Raw genomic sequence first — 22,993 nt, forward strand, 5'->3', positions numbered from 1 at the left:
GAACCCTTAAGGCGTGAGTGTAGAAAATGGTTCACGCATGAACTATTTTTTGGAATTTTCTTTTTTAGTCTAGTGGGAAATACGAATTTCCTTATTTAGGGGATATATTTATTGAATTTAAAATTAAGGAGATATGGGTATTTTCCCAAAAAGGTAAGTGGGAATCAAAAGTTAACCTTTTTATGACACCCCCTTACACCTCTCATAAATGACCCCACAAAAATGGACAATTTGATAACTCATGAGCATCTACTCATTCAATGCTCATTAGCCTTAATGAGTTATGTAACAAAGTGATTAAGAATTAATTTAAGATTAATTCTTTCACTAATCTTTCCCTCTTTTATACTAATCAAGGCCTCTAATTAATCCCTAATCACTAATTAATTCACACAATTGAGCACATCATTGGGATAGAGCAAGGAATTTCTAAACTATGCATATCAACTAAGTGTACATTAATGTATAGTTAGAGATTAATTAAGCTCTTAATTTTGGTCTCTTCTTTTAAGGTAAAATTAAGCAAAAGAGAGTCAAATTCCTCCAATTGATGTAATTAGGTGTTTTAATGCATGTGGATGCTCTCAAAACACTAATTTTGACTACTTACACGATAAATTTAGACCCCAAATAACCCATTTTCTATTTTTTTTGTCTCTTAAAGTAGATTAATCACCCTTAATGATAAAAACCAGTCAATTAAGAGAAATTAATCATTTTCAAGAGTTTTTTAATGTTTTTGACAAATTTTTGGAAGGATTAAGCTACTCCTAATGGTTACTAACACTCTAATGCATACAATTCCAACAAAAAACACACAAATTAAGCTAAAATTAATGATTTTAGTTCTATGTTTAACACTAAAGAGAGCTAACATTCACTAAAAAATGTATTCTATTGCATTGTTTGATGCAAATGGATGCAAACTAAACCTAATACACAGTATGTGCAATCCTTAAGAACATTAAAAACCACATTAACAAAAAACAACAAATTCAACTAAAAATTAAGCAAAAAGCATTCTTTACAAAAATAAAAAAGAGAGCTATTCTACACCAAATCTAACACAAATTCAACTAAAAATTAAGCAAAAAGCAAAAAGCATTCTTTACAAAAATAAAAAAGAGAGCTATTCTACACCAAATCTGACACAAATCACCATCGAATCCATATCTTTTTCATGGGAAACCATTCATTAAGATAATGGGCAATAGTTAATGCGTAGATTAGAGGAAAAATGATGGAAAAAGCCAAGGGATGGCTCCCCAGCACCGGTGCCAAAAATGTTATAGCTCACCCTAACCCCTCTTGAAACATATCCAATAAGAGATTACTTGGTGAACCGCAACTGTCGTGAGAAGGATCTTTCCAATGGCCGAGCTCGTAACCCTTGAGGTATCCAAGCTCTACAACTCCTTGAGTAGCAATTCCACCGTTCCTCCGTTGTCACACTGCCGCGTTGCACTATGGGTACTCGTCCCTCCTCTCACCTCACGTCACACACACACTCACTTGCATGCATTAGAGAGAGATATTAGCAAGAGCAAGACTCAATTGCACAATGGGAGAATATATTGTATTATGAGAGAAATTCACTTATATACATGGCTATAAGTGTTCACACTCACTTAAACTGTGGGGCCAACCGGGCACTTTAGGCTCATAAGAGGCCTAATGCTATTACAATGACTACTCTCATAATATATCCATAAAGTACATCACTTGGACTTCATCCTAACTTACTACCACATGCTTTTGAAGCGGGAATCGCTTTAAGTATTCCATCGAACCATTATGAGCGCCCGTCCAAGTTGTAGCTTTGGACAACATTGCTTCATATCTTGAATCTATGACCCTTTGGTGTATCTACCTTGACTCCTTGATGTAAGATAATGATGGTAGCTTTTGGTAACCCTAGGAATGGGTTAACAGCTCCTTGTGTCAATTATGAGACTATTGTATCTGGTGAGTACTTTGATTAACTATTTGCATTTAGGTAGACTTGCAATAACGGGAAATCAAGTGATTTATGTATGCTTTTCCATGTTCATTTCTAAACATTTTGAAATTGGTTGTTGATATAACGAAAATTGAGATTACTTGATTTATGTTATAATTAATACCTTTATACGATCTAAGGATTTTGTTTAGTGTTCCATAAGCATAAGATAAGTGCAAGCCATTTTTGTGAATGTTTCTTTAGAAATTGGTATTCGTTCGAGGAAAGTATATGTGCTTGCTCATTCTAGGACCTCGCTCGATCATATGTTGCTTGGTATTTTGATTGCCTCCTACAACTGCAACAAATGGCTTCATCGATAACTATGATGATGTCGACAAACTAGAGTTGGAAAAAGGTGAGGTCCCAAAGGGGAGATTTCCTAATAATGTATAGATCGACCCACTGAATTGTCGAGCACATTGAGATGCCTAATGAACTAAAAATGAAATACATGCATGCCTTGGATGACCTAACCAGAGATCTTACATAAATCTAGGGTGGTCCTCACCACGTATCTTCACATGTTATTCCACACCCATGGTAGAAGAAGTACAAGCTTCATCAAAGAGGAGGTCACACAAGGTTAGATATGAGAACATTAATATAATTACAAAGAAGACCATGGGAACACAAATGACTTGGCACATAAGACAAGCTTCATCAAAGTGGATGTTACACAAGGCCATATGAGAACATTGGTGTAATTACAAAAAAAACCATGAATTGATATGTAATCACAAAGAAGACCATGAGAACATTGATATGTAATCACAAAGAAGACCATGAGAACATTGATATGTAATTAAAAAGAAGACTATGGGAACACAAGCAGCTTGTCACATGAGAAGACAAGTTTCATCAAAGAGGAGGTTACGCAAGGCCATATGAGAACATTGATTTAAATACAAAGAAGACAATGGGAACACAACCGGCTTGGCACACGAGAAGAGGAGGTTACACGAGGCTATATGAAAACATTGAAGTAATTACAAAGAAGACAACAAGAACACAAACGACTTGGCACATGAGAAGACAATCCTTATCAGAGGAGGTTACATAAGGCTAGATGAGAACATTAAAGTAGGAACACAACCAGCTTGGCACATGAGAAGACAATCCTTATTAGAGGAGGTTACACAAGGCTAGATGAAAACATTGAAGTAATTACAAAGAAGACAATGGGAACACAACTCGCTTGGCACATGAGAAGATAATCCTTATTAGAGGAGGTCCAACTTTTTGAACACTTCTTTCCAAAAATGGCTTGTAAACTTTGTATCTCGGTCGCTTACTATATCTGTTGGCAATCCATATAATCTGTAAAGATGATGGATAAATATTCTAGCCAATTCTGGTGTTTTTACTTCTTTTTAGTTGGTATAAATTATATCAACTTAGTTAACCTATCCACTACTACCGCCCTCTACTTGTTGGAGGGTAGTCCTGCTATGAAATCCATATAAATACTTTCTCACTTATCCTTGAATATTTGTAGTGGTTGTAGTATTCCACCTACTTTTAGGCGCTCAACTTTATCCTTGAATATTTGTAGTGGTTGTAGTATTCCACCTACTTTTAGGCGCTCAACTTTATTGACTTGGCATTTAGGGCATTTTATAACATAAGTCTATATGTCCTTCTTAAAACCTGCCCAATAAAATTGTCTTTTAACAAGTGCATAGGTCTTAGAAATTCTCGAGTGCCCCGCACTTGGATTGTCATAAAATTCTAGTAAAATATTCTCATGAATATTTTCTTCTTTGGGTACACAAATGCGACCTTTATATAACAAGTACCCATTATCGATGGAAAAAATTTTCCAAATATCTTTTTCACTTATTAACTCTTCTTTAAGTGATTCCTTTGAACCACTATCTTTTTTAAGTGACACCCTTTTATCACTAAGCAGTAGCATTTTCTTGACCCTCTATTTGAGAGTTATCTTTTTTAATCAAGAAATTCCAAACTGCTTGGTAGCTAAGCTCATTAGCACATTTCCTTTTAAGTGAGCCAACAACTCACTTCTAACTTTTTTATCCTTAATATTTCCATACACTTGAACCAAATCATGTGGTCCAAATGATGGTTCCCACATAGATTTTGCCACCATACAACAATGCTTTTCATCAGAATGATAAACCTCGACCAATTTATATTTAGGAGAATCCTTAAGTGTCGACACTTGAATAGTGCATATAATGAGCTAACTTTGAAATACTACCAACATTTTTTTTAAACGGTGCCAGCTCTGCAAATTATATCTCTAGCAAATCATCCTTCTCCATTATAGTTGACGTGAATCATCCTTCTCCATTATAGTTGACGTGAATCCCAAACTGGATGATGGCCAGCCACACATCGTATGGGCGAATGACGAGGTTGTGGTGTATGCGTTGATATGTTGCTGCCAAAGAAGCTATGTGCATGTGTTTCGTTTCTCTCCCTCTACACTCCATCTCTCTCATGCATTGTGATCAAGTACACCGCCCTCTTTGTGTACAAAAACCTCCCTCTCCCCTCTCTCTCTCTCTCTCTCTCTCTCTCTCTCTCTCTCCTGCTTGCCCACCATGAATACAGATAAGTCTGTCCTCTTTTCTATGGGTCCCGGCCTGATGGCTTCTTTCACACTCTTCTCTTTGCTACCCTCAGTGCATATCCATCCCCCCCCCCTCTCTCTCTCTCTCTCTCTCTCTCTCTCTCTCTTCGTGCAGCGTAGGGGACTCTTCTCTCGCTCGCTCCCTCCCTCCCTCCCTCTAAGAGTCAGTAATAGACATAAGGGTAGTATTCATAAATTTTCCTCCATAGGAATTTTTGTTCATACATTTTAAACTTTTATCAGCTCAGTAGTTTGGGAGCTATGAATTTCGAGAGATAATAGAGTGATTAGCTAGTAGTATACTCTTTCTTCCGTTGATTCCTCCTTGTTGATATTTGCTTCAATGATCCTTCAAGGTTATCTTGTACTCCAGTTGCTCCATGTAGAACTCCAAAGTGTGTCTCTTGGGCTTCCATTGTGCACTATTTACTCCCTTTTTACTTTAACTTTAATGCCTATTAACCATTGCTTAGGTATTTTGTATTTGAAATCCTCTGAACCTTATTTATATGCAAACCTTTTACATAAAAATAATCTTTCCTTACCTTTCAGTGTTTCGTGTCAGTCTCATAACAACAAGTGGATGCACCAACTCCCAAGCCATTATTCGAGCGCATTTGAGGATATGTTCAAGATGACATTCTGGCCACCATCGTGGGGAGCCTTTAAGAGAATCACATTTAGCCTTCACAATTGACAACTCTTCCTTATGCTTGTGTTTTTGTGAAATTCCTTCTTGTACACCCTTTTTAGGCCTCTAATGAGGCCTCTTACTTTTTTGAACATTGTCTATTCCCTTAAGTTTTAAGACAATTTCTCTATAGCGAGCTATATATTGAGTGAGATTTAAATTCTTTTGTTCCATAGAACAATTAGAGAGAGAGAGAATTTCTCTATAGCAAGCTATATATTGAGTGAGAATTAGAGGGAGAGAGAGATCATCTTTTGTGCCAAAGGGCTGGTTGAAATTTAAAAAATTCATTAATTGTTTTTCTTTCAAGTTTCCTATTGGGTAAGAGGAAAAATGACGTTGTTTGGGCGGGCAAAGATTTAGGTGATGGTCGGCCCCGTGTGTAACATAATGATGATACAGTTCCAAGAACCACACGTGTGTGTATACATATCTAAACTCTTAAGCTTCTAGGGTTTCCAGATTATCTCAGCATCGCATTGGGATTCATCATCTCCCGCGCAGGTAAGCCCGATCCTTTCTCAGAAACTGATGCCTTGGAAGCGGAGAAGGCGTGGAAGAGGTTAGTGCCTCGTCGCAGAGAGCTTTTGCAGGTGTGCATTGAACTACAGAAAGAGTTGGGGTGTTTCCAGAAGCTCATTGATAATGCTGTCTGTTCTTGAACCCAACAGGAAAAGATGGAAGAAGAGAGGTTGTGCTCGGAGAGATTATCTCGTCTTGGATGTTGGACATATGATGTAGACAATTAATCTTTGCGACAAATGAGAGGACAAATGTGTGTGAGAGAGAGAGAGAGAGAGAGAGAGAGAGAGAGAGAGAGAGAAAAGCCGGTTGTGTAGCCTAGCGGTGAGTCCGAGCTCATAATTGTAGCGCCACCAAGCTGCGTTCGGGTGGGCACTCAAGTTACTGCTATAGAGGAACCTACTCTGAGAGAGAGAGAGAGAGAGAGAGAGAGAGAGAGAGAGAGATTGGACACATTTGGTCCCCCATGCCTGCTAATATGCATGGCCAGCTCTGCCCTGTTTGCCTGTCCCCTCATTTTCCCTTCTGCCCTCCTAACCATGCACTTGCATCCCATCCTCGATATGAAATATTGCATCCTGGACAACCAGCCCCGCATATGCAATTTGAAGCATTTCATCCAAGCCAGCCATTTGCAGCAGGTCCTCAGGTAATGCTTGAACCCCGCTTCAGAGGTGGTAATGTGATCAACTCAACCCCTCATCCGTCTTATTTTTCGCAAGGGCATCATCTTCCTTTTGTCGAGGGCAGGAATGAACGGCTTCCTCAACCATTGCATGAGCAGTTCCAATCAGCAGAGGCTTGTTTTCCAGGGCCTCCTCACTTTCCCACAACAAGGCACCATGGATTGGTGGAACAAAGTCTCACTCCCGGTGGCAATATGAGTGTAGACCCCTCTAGGCTTGGAGGGACAAACGATTGGATTGAAGCTGAAAGGGAGATGTCTCTTCAGCAGCAATGGAGAGCTGCAGGAATGGTTGATAGATTTCCACATGTACGCGAATCAGGTGAGCCATATGCGCCAAAACCGGTAGTAGAAGTACCAAGGGTTGAAAACAATGATAATATGCCAATGAAAAGGCAGACTAGAGGTGATAGTCCACAAATGAGAGGGTTTGGTTTCCGAGGGGATTTATATCAAATTGGTGAGGAAGTGAAGACTGGAAAGGACGTGAAGAGGCAAACATCTGGCATCAAATCGCCAACAGGGATTGCCAAGGGAAGAAATCAGCTGATACCTAGCAAAGATGGACTTTCAGAGAGAGCTCAATCTTCTTTGACAAATGCAGGTGAATTGCATGAAGACAAGGGATGGGTTCCTCAGGCTGATGATTTTACACAGTGGCCTTATGCAGTCTCTGGGAGCTACCCTCATGATGGCACACAAACATTTGCACCAGAAACTGCACAGAATCTGGAAGTTTCTAGGGCTTCCAGCTCTGGGCCTGGTCAAGTCAGCGTTTTAAATGATCTTGAAAACAAACTGGGCCGGAAACGTGATGCGAATGGGGTGTCAAAAAGAGAACAAGAGATTTTGATCGAGCGTGGTTTGCCGTCTCCTCCTATCAGAGAGCCAATGTCAAGAGAAGAGGAACTGCTACTCCAACATGGCTTGCAGTTGAAAACCTCTGAGAGGAAAGGAGGTGTACAGGTGCAAGAAGACATGGAACCTATCTTTCAGAAGAAGAGTTTGAAGAGAAAGTATCCCATGACAGGGCAGCAGCCTATTTCACGGGAGGAGGAGTTGCTAATAGAGAAGGGCTTGTTGGATGACGACGACTCCAATTCTGAATCCCCCATGCATCGACGTTTTCCATATCAGATGAAACAGGTAAATGACCAGTCCATGCTGAGGAGCAAACAAGGGGGGCTTGAAGAAGAAGAGTTTTTTTTCAAGCCGACAGGTTATCAGTCTTCATATTCTCTCTTGAAACGGGAGGTCAAGGGCACAAGCTTAGGTCAAACAGATGAGCATCACCAGCAGAAGAGACAAGCTTTGAGAATACAAAACGAGAGTACAAAAAAGCAGGAGAACATCACAGACAAGGTTGTAGGTGCAAAGTTTTCTAGAAGTGCAGAGGAAAGGTTGTCTAGTTGGCCAACTGAAGAACCGTCCGACAGGCATGCACTGTGGGATGATCGTGTAGATAGTGAAAAACTTCTTTCGCAGGAGAGTTTATATGTGAGAGGATGGCATCCTTCACAAAGTATTCAACCACTAGCTAGAAAAATGGATCGACAGGAGGTTGAAGGGGGGCATCAAAATAAAGAAGTTTTGCACAGGCAATATCAGGAGTGGGAAGCAGAGGAACAACACATGGAAGCTCTCAAGAGGGCTGAAAAACTTGCCAGAGAAATTCAGCAGCGAGATGAAAGCATGCAAAAGATGGGTAGTTTGCAGTCTGCTGAACTGCACAATGTTAGTGTGCAGCAGCAGCTTCTGCATGGTAATAGAGATCAATTTTACCACCAGAATCAAGAGATGATGAGATTTGAAGCCTCTCAGCCCCAGCCTGAGATCAACATGCTACAACATAATTTGGTTCGTCAGTCCCTCACCCTTCCCAACAGCAACCTTTCACAGCAGCATCTGGTCGCACAACAGCAACCTTCCAGCGAGCAATTGAACTACTCCTCCCAGCGTCAGGTTCATCTTCATGAAGGCCAGCCTCAGAAACAGGTACTGATGGTTCACAAGAAACAAGAGGATGGCTGGCAACAGCCATCTGCTGACCATCAACGTGATAATATGTTGCAGAAAATTCCTATTTCTCCCCAACGATCTTCTTTGCAGCAGCATCCAAGGGAAGCTCTCGCCCGAGAGTGGCAGGAGCTCGCACACCCTGCACAGTCGTACGAAGGATGGCAGTCATGGCATCAGGATAGTTTGGACCAGTTTCCAGCCGTATCTCCACAGCTGCAGAAAACTTTCTCAGATGCCCAACCTTCGCAAATTAACAGCCATGTTCATCAAGAAGTGACACTACATCAAGGTCAACCACAACAGCAATTGCACTGGCAAGAGAAACAAAAACAGCTATCTCAGCATCAACTTCAATCTCAACATTATCAGCATGTTCCTCATCAAAACCAGAAACCAACGTCTTCACAAGGTGTGCAACCATACTATGCCCATTTTGCTGCGCAGGAGGTCTCTCGCGAAACAGTGGATGGGAGTGCCAATCTTGAAGGTTTTCGTGGAATTATTCACCAGGTTGGCCATTACCAGTCAGGGCCAGGTGCCCATGAGCTGCCTAGTAATTTTCCTCCACTACCAGCTGCAGCTTCTGTTGATCCTCCACCACCTAATTCACCTCCTCCTCCACCACCTTCCTCTGCTTATCCCCCTCAGGATGCCCCACCACCTCCACCTCCACCTCCAGTTTCTACAACATTCCCGTCTGCAGGACCTCCAGTTTTACAAGGTTCTTCAGGCCATTCACAGAGCTACCAGCTACAGCAAGGACTGAATCTGCCCTCTCAAAGCCAAAGTTTTGGACCACAGGAGTTGCATCATCCACAGCAGTTGGTGAGCAACCAAAGACAATTATGTTGTTTGCTGTCACTTTTTTGCCCTTTTTTGTGTGTGCCCGAGTAACTTGGTTTCCATTATGTTGCTTTCAACTTTGGGCGCAAATGCTGGCAGGGAATGCATTTTATGTCTCAAGTACCCGTTAGTCATATTGGCAGTCACCCTTCACAATTTCCATCCCACCCACCTCAGCAATTAGGGAAATCAAAAGTTGTTGATGCTGTCAACATATTCAGAAACCCTGGCCGAATGACGAGGCCGGATCGGTTTGTTGTAATCCTTCGGGGCCTTCCAGGTTGGAAGCATTGGGTGCCGAGTATTTGATCGCTATCTGCCTGCTGATGTGAATCTGGGAACTCATACAAACGTACCTGTTTTCAGGCAGTGGCAAAAGCTATCTAGCAAAAGCTTTGCGTGACGTGGAGGTAATGAATGGAGGAAGTGCTCCTCGAATCCATTCTATGGATGATTACTTCATGTGCGAGGTGGAGAAGGTGAGCCGCCTGTTCCACAAGTTAGCAAAGGCTTTTGCACTTTGAAGGTGCTTCACTGTTTCTTTTGTTCCTTGGATTGAAGGTTGATGAAGTAGAAACAGGCTCAAGCAGCCTGAGGAGTAAGAAGAAGGTAGTGAAGAGGGTGATGGAGTATTGCTACGAGCCAGAAATGGAGGAGGTAAAGTCAGTTTGGATGCTTTGATATCTCACCTCGGTCCACAATCTTATCTGATCACTACTGTTGTACAAGAATGCAGTTTGTCTTTCTTTTATGATTTGAGTTCTATGACTTTACTCCTGTTTAAGTTGAGATGGTAAAGAAAATATTGACCTCATTCGAATGGCATGGAAGAGCTGTGTGTATTGTTTGCTAACATACTGCGGGGGATGTATTTCTAGTTTGTACTTCAGGGTGCTGCTTCATTCCATGCTTGGCTGAAGTAACCTGTAGCTTAAGGCAGGACTCTATGTGACATGATGAAATGCTGCAAGAGGGGTGAAAGATGTGTGTGTGTGTGTTCTCTGTAATGCTAGCCTTCATCATGGCTGAGTGTTGCGTTCATCTCAAGAGAAGTGATAGAAACTCAGTCTGAGGGTTTATACACGAGTTTCTTTTTTGGGGGGTGGCCCCCAAGAAACTGATCATGTATCAGGTATGAACAAATTACAAAAGTCGGAAAAAAAGTGAGGCTGTCCTAACTGATCCGGGGAGTGGAAATGCCATGAAGGTCCTTTGAAGGAAGCACTTTGCTATTGTGGTGTGTGAAAAGCTGTGAATCCCGCCCCCTTTGGCCATGAGGGTGCACATTATCTTGCCTGATTACTAAGAGTGAATGAGAGATAAGTTTTGAGTCCCATCTAGAGCCTGTTTCACGATTGTAGACAAATTCATAGTGATTTGTCTACCATGGTGACGTATCTGTGCATGACTTGCACCTGTGCTTGGGTCGTGATGACGTGAGTGGTGTAAGGTATTAGGGTTAGGGTATGGCACATAGGAGTTGCAGCATCACATGAGGGAGACAGAGTTAGGCTATGGCGGGTGAAATATCTCCATCGGAGAGAGAGAGAGAGAGAGAGAGAGAGAGAGAGAGAGAGAGAACGAGTAGTGGAGAGAGAGAACAACTAGAAGTGGGGATGTCGTAGTATCTAGTCCATACTATGCATGATGGTTTATTGTCTTGTGGACGAAGGGCTTTGCGTGAATATATGCTCTTATGTGTGTGTGTGTGGAGTGCTTGTGTGAGAGCATATCTTGATACAGAGTTCTACACCTGATGACATTAGTGGGGATGTCATAGTATCTAGTCCATACTATGCATAATGGAGTTGATAGTTATGTAGTCTTGTGGGTTGACTACTATGAGTATATAACATGCACGTTCCTAAAAGGTGAATTTGGGCATGTTCGTGGATTCATTTAGGTATATATATTGTCTTGTGGATGACTTCCATGAGGTTATAAATTGCACTTTCTTATAAGGTGAATTTGGGCATGTTCTTGGATTCATCTAGGTATATCTTTATGTTGTATTAGTGGACATGTGAATTTCACATTGTGAAGTTTTTCGCTATGCTCTAATACCGACTATAGAACACTTGTGCCTATGTGCTATTGTTTTCAGAGATAGAAAAGAGTGTGGCGGAATCAAACATACAACGCATGCAAGAGTCCTAACCATTGATCTGTATTATGTACAAGAAAAGAGTGTTATGACTGGACTTAAGATGATTGAGAAATGAAGAAGTCAAATCACAGCCCAAACATTGTTGAAGATCTCTTGGCCAGCCCACACTAGAAATGCAGATGATTATGATGATTCTCCTACGTGCGCTTATATAGGTCCCATCATTGCTAGTCATCTTGTTTTATGACTGCCCAATGTGCCATGTCATCACTTGCCATGTGGCACCTATGCTTGCCCATGGGTTGCGCACATTGGTGTCTGTCCACATGTATGTACAGGTGAGATGTGTCAGTGTGTGTGCAGGACACAACTCACCGATGTGGTCCTAACTTGATGGCAACTAGCAACTTATCCGTAGGCAAGGGCTCACAACATGCTCAATGCTCTTCCAAAACGTGATTAAGCTGGAGTATGGATACGTGGCACTCTATTGCAATAGGTGCATGTTGATACCAATGCTATGAATGATGAAGTTGTTGATTCAAAGAATTATGAGTATGCTCCAAGGGTTGAAGGCCGTAGTTTTTGTTGAGTTTGGAAAATAGCTAGAACTTTCCATTGGTATATACTGTCAGAATGCACAACGGAAATGAAAGACAACTGTTGGAGCGAGAGAGAGAGAGAGAGAGAGAGAGAGAGAGAGGGAGAGAAGCTGTAGAAACTCTGCTCTATACACAAGATCTGATACACAATGTACAAAATGTGTGGGGGGCAGGGCCACATATATATATGGCCTTGGGCTGCTGATCGGCCAGCCCAAAACAGGCCGACAGCAGCCCTGAATGCTCATGACCAAGAAAAAAGGCAGTTGGCCATAAAAATCACATTCGGCTAGCATTGACAAAGGTCGGGTAGCAACACGTCAAGTCGGCTAGGTCTGAAATCAGCGAGCCAGCACACTACAGCCCCACGTCTGCTGAAAACAAGGAAAAATACAGGGAAAAATGGAGAACTACCTAAAACTCGCGGCGCTTGGGGGACTAGGGCCTTTGACACACTTGTTGATACCATCAATGCATATTAAAACACTTAAACATGGCCACAGCCTTAACACATATCCATCATCACTTTGCATAAAACATAAAAGCTGGACAAAACATCCACAAATGTTGAAAATGGAGCTTGCACATGTGACACGGCATAGAGGCCGGAATGGGCCCGTCTCCCCCCTTGGAGTATTTTATTACCCAAGGAGAATAATATCATGTACAAGCTTTGAGGGCCTTACTCTCCCCACGGGAGATGCCGGATTATCCATATACAAATGCCATAACACAGCCCAACACGAGGCTACCAAGCCGGAACATAGGCTGTAGAAATGCCGAGTCAACAATATAATCCATGTACCTCCGTGTGGGTACTGATTCTTCCCCAAAAACCATGGGTCTTCATGCAATAGAGTTGGTACAGCAAGTATGACTCTCCATTCAACCGGTACAACAAGTACAATGGCTGGTACAACAAGTACAAGGCCTGACACTTGTTAGAAAGTGGATCAAAGTGAGACAAGTGGCCTCACACTTGTCACTTCAGCTATTGTGTGGCTCTCCACTTGTCATTGTAGCCTTCTCTTGCCATTTTAGATCATGGGAGGCCCAAATCTATAAATTGGTGTCCTCTCTCTTCATTAATAGAGGTTCTCTTGCTGCACACTAGCCTCTACCACTGTTACAGGCTGCCCTAATGATGGCTACTCTCTTTCTCTCTTTCTTTCATTGATGTATACCATTCTATACCTCCAGTATGGTAGAGGATGGAGCTAGCTAGGTTGCATATCATGATTGTATACTCCATGCATATAGCTTTGCATTCTCCTAGTAGTAGAGCTTCATCACCTCCCCCACTCATTGTACTTATTGCACACCCAGATTCAGCTTTTTAGTTCAGTACTTTTTCATTTTGTTGGGATGACAGAGGATACCCCACACAGGTACACTGATTTGTCTCATAGGCCGAGTTTGGTCTTATGGAAGACGTTAATAAAATCTTTCTTTCTTTCTTTCTTTCTGTCTTGAAGGCTGCCCATGAAGAATACCGGTTGTTGGGGATTGTTTTGGAGGCTTCCATCGCGAAGAAATACTGAAGGCAAGAGAGAAAGAGAGTAGGCATCATTAGGGCAGCCTGTAACAGTGGTAGAGGCTAGTGTGCAGCAAGAGAACCTCTATTAATGAAGAGAGAGGGCACCAATTTATAGATTTGGGCCTCCCATGATCTAAAATGGCAAGAGAAGGCTACAATGACAAGTGGAGAGCCACACAATAGCTGAAGTGACAAGTGTGAGGCCACTTGTCTCACTTTGATCCACTTTCTAACAAGTGTCAGGCCACTTGTCTTACTTTGGTCCACTTTCTTGCCACGTGTCCCAATCTAAGAGATGGGTCCTTCCATAATTTTTATCTCCAAAAATATCCCAACTGGTAGACATTCTGTCATAGGCACTCTGCCAACTCTTGGTATCTGCTCAATTCGAGATGTAATGACGCAAACACAATTTCCATCGGAGCCGGGCCAAAAATCGCAACTGTAACTCACGGCGGGTGCCCGGGGGACTAGGGTGTTTGACACACTTGTTGATACCATCAATGCATATTAAAACATTTAAAAGTTGGACAAAACGTCCACAAATGCTGAAAATGGAGCTTACACAGGTGACACCACATAGAGGCTGGAATGGGCCGACCCCCCCTCCCTCCAACCCCCCCCCCTTGGAGTATTTTATTACCCAAGGAGAATAATATCATGTACAAGCTTTGAGGCCTTACTCTCCCCATGGGAGATGCCGGATTATCCATATACAAATGCCATAACACCGCCCAACACGAGGCAACCAAGCCGGAACATAGGTTGTAGAAATGCCGAGCCAACAACATAATCCATATACCTCCGTGTGGGTACTGATTCTTCCCCAAAAACCACGGGTCTCATGCAATAGAGCTGGTACAGCAAGTACAACTCTCCATTCAGCTGGTACAGTAGGTACGGTGGTTGGTACAACAGGTACAAGAAGTACAAATGTTGGTATAGCATGTATAGTGACTAGTACAGCAGGTACAATGGTTGGTATAGTAAGTACAGAAGCTGGTACAATCGATACAATGGGTGGTATAGCAAGTACAGAAGCTGGTACAGTCGGTACAATGGGTGGTATAGCAAGTACAGTAGTTGGTACAATCGGTACAAGGATTGGTACAAACAAGTACAATGGCTAGAAATCATAATAAATGATTAAATACCCTTGCCTTCAGTATTTCTTCGCGATGGAAGCCTCCAAAACAATCCCCAACAGCCGGTATTCTTCATGAGCAGCCTTCAAGAGTGAGAGAAAGAGAGTAGCCATCATTAGGGAAGCCTTCAACGGTGGTAGAGGCTAGTGTGCAGCAAGAGAGCCTCCATTAATGAAGATAGAGGGCTCCAATTTATAGATTTGGGCCTCCCATGAGCTAAAATGGCAAGAGAAGGCTACAATGACAAGTGGAGAGCCACACAATAGCTGAAGTGACAAGTGTGAGGCCACTTGTCTCACTTTGATCCACTTTCTAACAAGTGTCAGGCCACTTGTCTCACTTTGGTCCACTTTCTTGCCACATGTCCCAATCTAAGAGATGGGTCCTTCCATAAACTTTATCTCTAAAAATATCCCAACTGGTAGACATTCTGTCATAGGCACTTTGCCAACTCTTGGTATCTGCTCACTTTCAAATATAATGACGCGAACAGAATTTCCATCGGAGTCGGGCCAAAAATAGCAACTCTCCTAAATTTTAGGAGTGTGGTCCTTTGTATTCTAGGATAATCCCCCCTTCCCAAAGCTTGTACTTTTCAAATATTTAGACATCCTGGAGTCCACCAGACTCCTTTCATATTGGGAAATGTCCAGGCTGGTGACATCCTCCCCAACTTCTTAAAAGTTGTTCGCAACTTTAAGCTTCAAGCCATATATTCAAGATATAAACATGTCCCATCAAGTGGGCGAGACAAGATAGTCTCAAAAATCCAATATAACTGAAGAATCCATGTCCCAAAGAAATGGGTGAGACTAAATAAGTCTCCATAAGTCCAGATATCATAATCCATGTCCCAAGTAAATGGGTGAGACAAATTAGTTTCATAAGTCCAGATATCATAATCCATGTCCCAAGTAAATGGGCGAGACAAAATAAGTCTCCTGCCAACAAGGCATCGGTCCACATGACCCTTGGCATAGACATAAGTCTCGTGCCAACTAGGCGTCATGTCCACTTTACCACTTGCACTCCGTGTTGGTACTCTGACCACACCCCTTGGATGAGAGGTGGGCTCAAGTAACAAGATAAAACAATCACTCGCAGGCATAGATAGCCTGGTGTTCCATAAGCATTACTGCTACACATAGTTTATAGGCATTTCGGCCACTAACTCACACTACCCTCTCAAGTGCCCATGTTCCCTTCCATCTGCTCTCTATTGTTCCACCCAGATATGGTAGAAACAATCTTCAAGAGAGCATGTAGGACAAGAGAACACTACACACGGTATGTTGTGCTCGACACTACCCTCTGAAGTGCCCATGTTCCCTTCCATCTGCTCTCTATTGTTCCACCCACACATGGTAGAAACAATCTTCAAGAGAGCACGTAGGACAAGAGAACACTACACAGGGTATGTGAACAATGAGTTTCATAAGTCCAATGCATCCCAAATAAAGGGAGCCAAAAAGAATAATCCATCCCAGTAAAAGAAAGTCATAAACATAATCCATAAACTTGAGGATGGATCCAAATCTTTAGAAAAGAAGTCCAGGAATCCATAGACCTGTATTATGTATACCATACCTCTTACCACATACTCTGTGCTAACCACACACCTTGGAGTAGAGGTGGACTTTTATCCATAAAAGCATCATATCCATGAGATATCCAAATATTTCTTCTCTATAAACTGGGACAGATTCGTCCATAATCTTGTCCAAGAAAGAAATCTCCATAGATATAATTCATCCCAATAAAGGGAGCCATAAACAATGTTTCCCTGAAACCATCTCACGGCAAACAACACCACCTTTCTCCTTGCATGGCTATACAAGGGTTAGTGAACATCAAAAATACTTCATAGTAAATAGCCAAAGCACCAACTTTGCAAACTCAAAGTATACTTAGCTTTTCTTTGCCAGGTTGGTCATGAAGCCAAAAGAAATATCCCCTCACCATATCCTTAAGATATCCCGAGATATATCTCCATATAGCTTGCTTGTAAGCTTGATAATATAATCCACAATATCCATCTGGAAAGAGTGCTAAACGTGTGCACATAAAGCCAACTCCATACTTCCAAGATAAAATTTTGTGAATTCATAAATCCTTAGATCAACAAGCTGTCTACTGTTCATGCTCTTGCTTCATAAGCTATGAAGCGGCTGGCCATGCTTAACAGCAATGATGGTAAGTGTGGTCCCCACTTGAGATCTTTTCTCTTCCTTACTGATAGAAGGAAGCCTCCGCTTCCAAGAAAGCCTATGCTCTGATACCAATGTAGCTCACGGCGGGTGCCCGAGGGACTAGGGCCTTTGACACACTTGTTGATACCATCAATGCATATTAAAACATTTAAAAGCTGGACAAAACATCCACAAATGCTGAAAATGGAGCTTGCACATGTGACACCACATAGAGGCCGGAATGGGCCGACCCCCCCCCCCCCCTTGGAGTATTTTATTACCCAAGGAGAATAATATCATGTACAAGCTTTGAGGGCCTTACTCTCCCCACGGGAGATGCCGGATTATCCATATACAAATGTCATAACACAGCCCAACAACACGAGGCAACCAAGCTGGAACATGGGCTGTAGAAATGCCGAGCCAACGACATAATCCATATACCTCCGTGTGGGTACTGATTCTTCCCCAAAAACCACGGGTCTTCATGCAATAGAGTTGGTAGAGCAAGTACAACTCTCCATTCAGCCGGTACAGCAGATACAATGCTTGGTATAGCAGGTACGGTGACTGGTACAGTAGGTACAGCAAGTATAAATGCTGGTATAGCATGTATAGTGACTAGTACAGTAGGTACAATGGCTGGTATAGCAAGTACAGAAGCTGGTGGTACAATGATAGCAAGTACAAAAGTTGGTACAATTGGTACAATGGATGGTACAGTAAGTACAGAAGCTGGCACAGCCGGTACAAGGGCTGGTACAACAAGTACAATGGCTAGAAATCATAATAAATGATTAAATACCCTTTCCTTCAGTATTTCTTCGCGATGGAAGCCTCCAAAACTTTCATGAGCAGCCTTCAAGAGAGAGAGAAAGAGAGTAGCCATCATTAGGGAAGCCTTCAACGGTGGTAGAGGCTAGTGTGCAGCAAGAGAGCCTCCATTAATGAAGATAGAGGGCTCCAATTTATAGATTTGGGCCTCCCATGAGCTAAAATGGCAAGAGAAGGCTACAATGACAAGTGGAGAGCCACACAATAGCTGAAGTGACAAGTGTGAGGCCACTTGTCTCACTTTGATCCACTTTCTAACAAGTGTCAGGCCACTTGTCTCACTTTGGTCCACTTTCTTGCCACATGTCCCAATCTAAGAGATGGATTCTTCCATAAACTTTATCTCTAAAAATATCCCAACTGGTAGACATTTTGTCATAGGCACTTTGCCAACCCTTGGTATCTGCTCAATTCGAGATGTAATGACGCGAACAGGATTTCCATCGGAGTCGGGCCAAAAATAGCAACTCTCCTAAATTTTAGGAGCGTGGTCCTTTGTATTCTAGGATAATCTCCCATTCCCAAAGCTTGTACTTTCCAAATATTTAGACATCCTAGAGTCCACGAGACTCCTTTCATACTGGGAAATGTCCAGGCTGGTGACATCAACTCTCCTAAATTTTAGGAGTGTGGTCCTTTGTATTCTAGGATAATCCCCCATTCCCAAAGCTTGTACTTTCCAAATATTTAGGCATCCTGGAGTCCACCAGACCCCTTTCATATTGGGAACAGTCCAGGTTGGTGACATCCTCCCCAGCTTCTTAAAAGTTGTCCACAACTGTAAGCTTCAAGCCATATATTCAAGATATAATCATGTCCCATCAACTGGGCGAGACAAGACGGTCTCAAAAATCCAAAGTAACTGAATCCATGTCCCAAAGAAATGGGTGAGACTAAATAAGTCTCCATAATTCCAATATCAAAATCATGTCCCAAAATAAATGGGCGAGAATTCCATGGAAGATATGCTAGACACAGGCTCAAGAGCCAATTGTGTCTCAATCACCAATATCAATGAGATAATCATATGCCAATGAAAATCACCAACCAGGTGCTAAGACACATAAATAAGTGCCATGCACAAGAAACTAGTGCCTCGCACAGAAACATGTGCCACGCACACAAATTGGTGCCATTCAAGAGCACAAACTATGGTGACAGAAAAGCTGGTTCTCCATAGTTGTGGCAATCCTTTCTCCCAATCCCAACAGTTCCCATGTTCTCCCATACAATCCCAACTCTGATCAACAAGCATGGTGTGGAAACAATGAAACACTCACTCCACAATCGCAACACGAATCCACGTGTATGGTGGAGTGTTCATTGAATTGCCCTCTCACAATCCAAACATGAATTCACATGCATGGTGAGATGAACAATGAACCTCTTAGCCTCTGTATGGGGAGATAGTGATTCTAATAGGGCCTTAAAAAATAAATAAATCCATGTCTCAAATAAATGGGCAAGACAAAACAGTCCCATAAGTCCAGATGTCATAATCATGTCCCAAGTAAATGGGCGAGACAAATCAATCCCATAAGTCCAGATATCATAATCCATGTCCCAAGTAAATGGGGCGAGACAAATCAGTCCCATAAGTCCAGATATCATAATCCATGTCTCAAGTAAATGGGTGAGACAAAATAAGTCTCCTGCCAACAAGGCATCGGTCCACTTGACTCTTTTCATAGACATAAGTCCCGTGCCAACCAGGCGTCATGTCCACTTTACCACTTGCACTCCGTGTTGGTACTCTGACCACACACCTTGGATGAGAGGTGGGCTCAAGTAACAAGATAAAACAATCACTCGCACGCATAGATAGCCTGGTGTTCCATAAGCATTTCTGCTACACATAGTTTATAGGCATTTCGGCCACCAACTCACACTACCCTCTCACGTGCCCATGGTCCCTTCCATCTGCTCTCTATTGTTTCACCCATACATGGTAGAAACAATCTTCAAGAGAGCACGTAGGACAAGAGAACACTACACAGGGTATGTTGTGCTTGACACTACCCTCTGAAGTGCCTATGTTCCCTTCCATATGCTCTCTATTGTTCCGCCCACACATGGTAGAAACAATCTTCGAGAGAGCACGTAGGACAAGAGAACACTACACAGGGTATGTGAACGATGAGTTTCATAAGTCCAATGCATCCCAAATAAAGGGAGTAAAAAAGAATAATCCATATAAACCTGAGGATGGATCCAAATCCCTAGAAAAGAAGTCTAGGAATCCATAGACCTGCATACCATAATCCTTGTATAACATAACTCTTACCACATACTCCGTGCTAACCACACACCTTGGATTAGAGGTGGACTTTATCCATAAAAGCATCATATCCATGAGATATCTAAATATTTCTTCTCTATAAACTGGGATAGATTCGTCCATAGAAATTGCTTATGAAGCCCAATATCTATATAAATCTCGTCCAAGAAAGAAATCTCTATAGATATAATCCATCCCAATAAAGGGAGCCATAAACAATGTTTCCTTGAAACCATCTTAAGGAAAACAACACCACCTTTCTCCTTGCATGGCTATACAAGGGTTCATAGTTGTTTCTCGTGCCGGTACGAACCCATTCGTACCATACGGTTCAAAATAGAAATCTTGCTTAACAAAGATCTCAAATGCCCGCAATACTTCGCAACTTTCGTGTCCACTGAGTATTCCATATGGGGTTGCTGAGAGACCTAAAACATCTAGCAAGGTAGATTGGTAGTGTACACATGATTGGTAGGATGAGAGAATCTTGCTACATCACTTGGAGATCCCTGGTATAGGTAGGCTAGGCAGTCAGATCCTCAAGTTATGTACGAGGGAGAAGATTTGGACATGGCCATTTTGATCTAGAGAGTTCTTCCTAAACCTATCACCCTAGATGCACTGCTCGTATTTGTGGAAGGACGGTCCCTTAGTCATAAACGCTACACTGGAGACCTTTGGTATTGCATTACCCATACAGGTTCTTTTTTGGAGACAATTGGGAGATCCAACTGGGTGTCAAATCCTCATAGGATCTTCTCATAGAACGCTCTTGGTACAAGACTCGAAACCTGCAAACAAACAAACGTGAATGGGATATAGGCATGACTCACCTCCCAACCTTGACAGCAGCCCACAAGACTTGGCTGTCCCCACTGAGCCACGAGCTGAGCTAACTAGACGAATGTACCGACCAATCTCTACCTCGTGACGTCCCATACCGCCACGAAGCTACCCTTGCAAGCCTCAAGACTACTGTCGGCGTCGGCTGCATAAAGGAGGTGCACGTCTGCACTAGATCCAGGCTCCTGACTATAGAGCTCTCACAAAGACACGCGAGACTCTATGAACTAATGACTAACCTTGGCCACCCTTTTATAGGCTCTTGGCCGGTCATCAGGCGTCCACACTTGGACGCCCGCCCGTCCATACTTGGGTGCCCGTCCATTAGTCTATCCCTAACTCAGCTCGCCAATCAGCCTGCCTAGCTCCAAGCTTCCCCAAACCTCGAAGAGACACTGTGCACATGACATACTCCCCTTCCTCTAAGAGCTCACTCCTGAGCTCACTAAAAAGCCAGGGTAATCTCTCTGAAGAGTAGTCAATGTCTCCCATGTAGCGTCCTCCTCAACATGATCCTTCCACTTGATCTTGTATTCCGTGATAAGCGTATTACGCAATCTTCTTTCACAAAATCCAAGAATCTTTTCAGGTTCGTGTGGAACAAATGTCATGTCCTCGACATCTATGATTTCTTGAGGAGTAACTAACTAGTCTGTTCCACCCAGTACTTTCTTAAGTCTACTGACATGAAATACAGGATGAACTTTCACATGAGAAGGCAAATCCAATTCATATGCGACTGAACCAATCCGTCGTGTAATACGAAATGGTCCACAGTATCTAGGGGATAATTTCGGAGATCGACCTGTCCGTAAAGTCATGGAATCTTTCGGAACTCGTAAATACACCATCGTTCCTTCAGAGAACTCTCTGGGTGAACGATGTCTATTAGAATAAAATCTATCTCGGTCTTGAGCACTTCTAATAGATTCCTTTGCAACTTGTAACATTTCTTGCATATCTTGCAAAAAATTACGTGCTGCATCATGCTGAAGTCCGAAGAATCCCACTGTAACAGGTGATCTAGATTGAAAACCATACATAAGCATGAAAGGACTAAAACCTGTACTCGTATGCTTAGTACTGTTATATGCAAATTCTAACATAGGAAGATAATCCTCCCATGAACTCTATCTTTTGGATACATATGCTCGAAGCATATCCTCCAAAATCTGATTCACTCTTTCAGTCTGGCCATCAGATTGAGGATGATATGAGGAACTCAAATTCAAAGTTGTTTCCAACTTCTCAAAAACAAGTTTCCAAAAATCACTTGTAAACTTAGAGTCCCTATCACTGACAATGTCCTGCGGTAACCCGTACAGTCTAAACAATTGCTCGATAAACTGTCTTGCTAATTGCGTAGCTGTAATGGTTTTCGAGGTCGGTAAAACTCTAGCCATTTTGGTCAAGCGATCTACTACAACCCAAATAGAATCGTGGCCTTGATGTGTTCTTGGCAATCCGGTAATAAAATCCATGGAAATACTTTCCCATTTATTACGTGGGATTTACAAAGGATGTAACAACCCAGCCTGTCTAAAGTGTTGAGCTTTATTTGCTTGACAAACACACTTGAGAACATAATCTTCTACATACCCTTTCATCTTTGGCCAATAAAAAGTGTGTTTCACTAACGATAATGTCCTGTGTACCCCAGGGTGTCCAGCAGAAGGGGCGTCGTGACACTCCTTAAGAATCTTGGACCTAATGTCCGGGATCTTTGGTACACAAATTTTGTCATTACGGAATAGTAAACCATTCCGAATCATCCACTGACCTCTTGCAGCCTGAATGGTAGGCTGCTCAATCATTGAGTCTTGGTCAATCAATGAGCTCTCGTCCTGGATCTTCTGCCAAAATGGACCAAAATAACTATCAATCCTGCAAAGCTCTCTCAATGACTGAAATAAGTTGGTAGAAATCTCGGTGAACGACAAAGTATTCACCTCTCTAATTCGACGAAGCGCATCTGCGACACTATTCATGAACCCTTTTCTATAACGAATCTCAAAATCAAAATCTTGCATTAATTCAGCCCATTGAGCTTTTCTTCCTCTTAGATCATCCGCATCACACATACTTGATTGACTGATGATC

At 42.3% G+C, this 22,993-nt stretch overlaps 1 protein-coding gene across 2 annotated transcripts in view; it reads left to right on the plus strand.

The window, feature by feature from the left end:
- Window positions 1-5,684: 5,684 nt before the first annotated feature.
- Window positions 5,685-22,993, plus strand: part of LOC147612181 (uncharacterized) — a 45,458-nt gene continuing 28,149 nt past the window's right edge. The window contains exons 1-5 of one of the 2 annotated variants that reach the window (XM_086784059.1): window positions 5,740-5,851; window positions 5,961-9,340; window positions 9,458-9,638; window positions 9,725-9,837; window positions 9,920-10,015. In XM_086784059.1, the coding sequence (XP_086640185.1) occupies window positions 6,278-9,340; window positions 9,458-9,638; window positions 9,725-9,837; window positions 9,920-10,015 (3,453 nt within the window). In that variant the 5' untranslated portion in view covers window positions 5,740-5,851; window positions 5,961-6,277. Of the gene's footprint in view, window positions 9,341-9,457; window positions 9,639-9,724; window positions 9,838-9,919; window positions 10,016-22,993 lie in introns of both variants that reach the window. The other variant, XR_015263664.1, reaches the window with a different exon arrangement.

The sequence above is a fragment of the Cibotium barometz genome, chromosome 46 (assembly GCF_041138505.1).
Source record: "Cibotium barometz isolate CiBa-2024 chromosome 46, ASM4113850v1, whole genome shotgun sequence".
In the NCBI taxonomy this organism is placed as follows: Eukaryota; Viridiplantae; Streptophyta; class Polypodiopsida; order Cyatheales; family Cibotiaceae; genus Cibotium; species Cibotium barometz.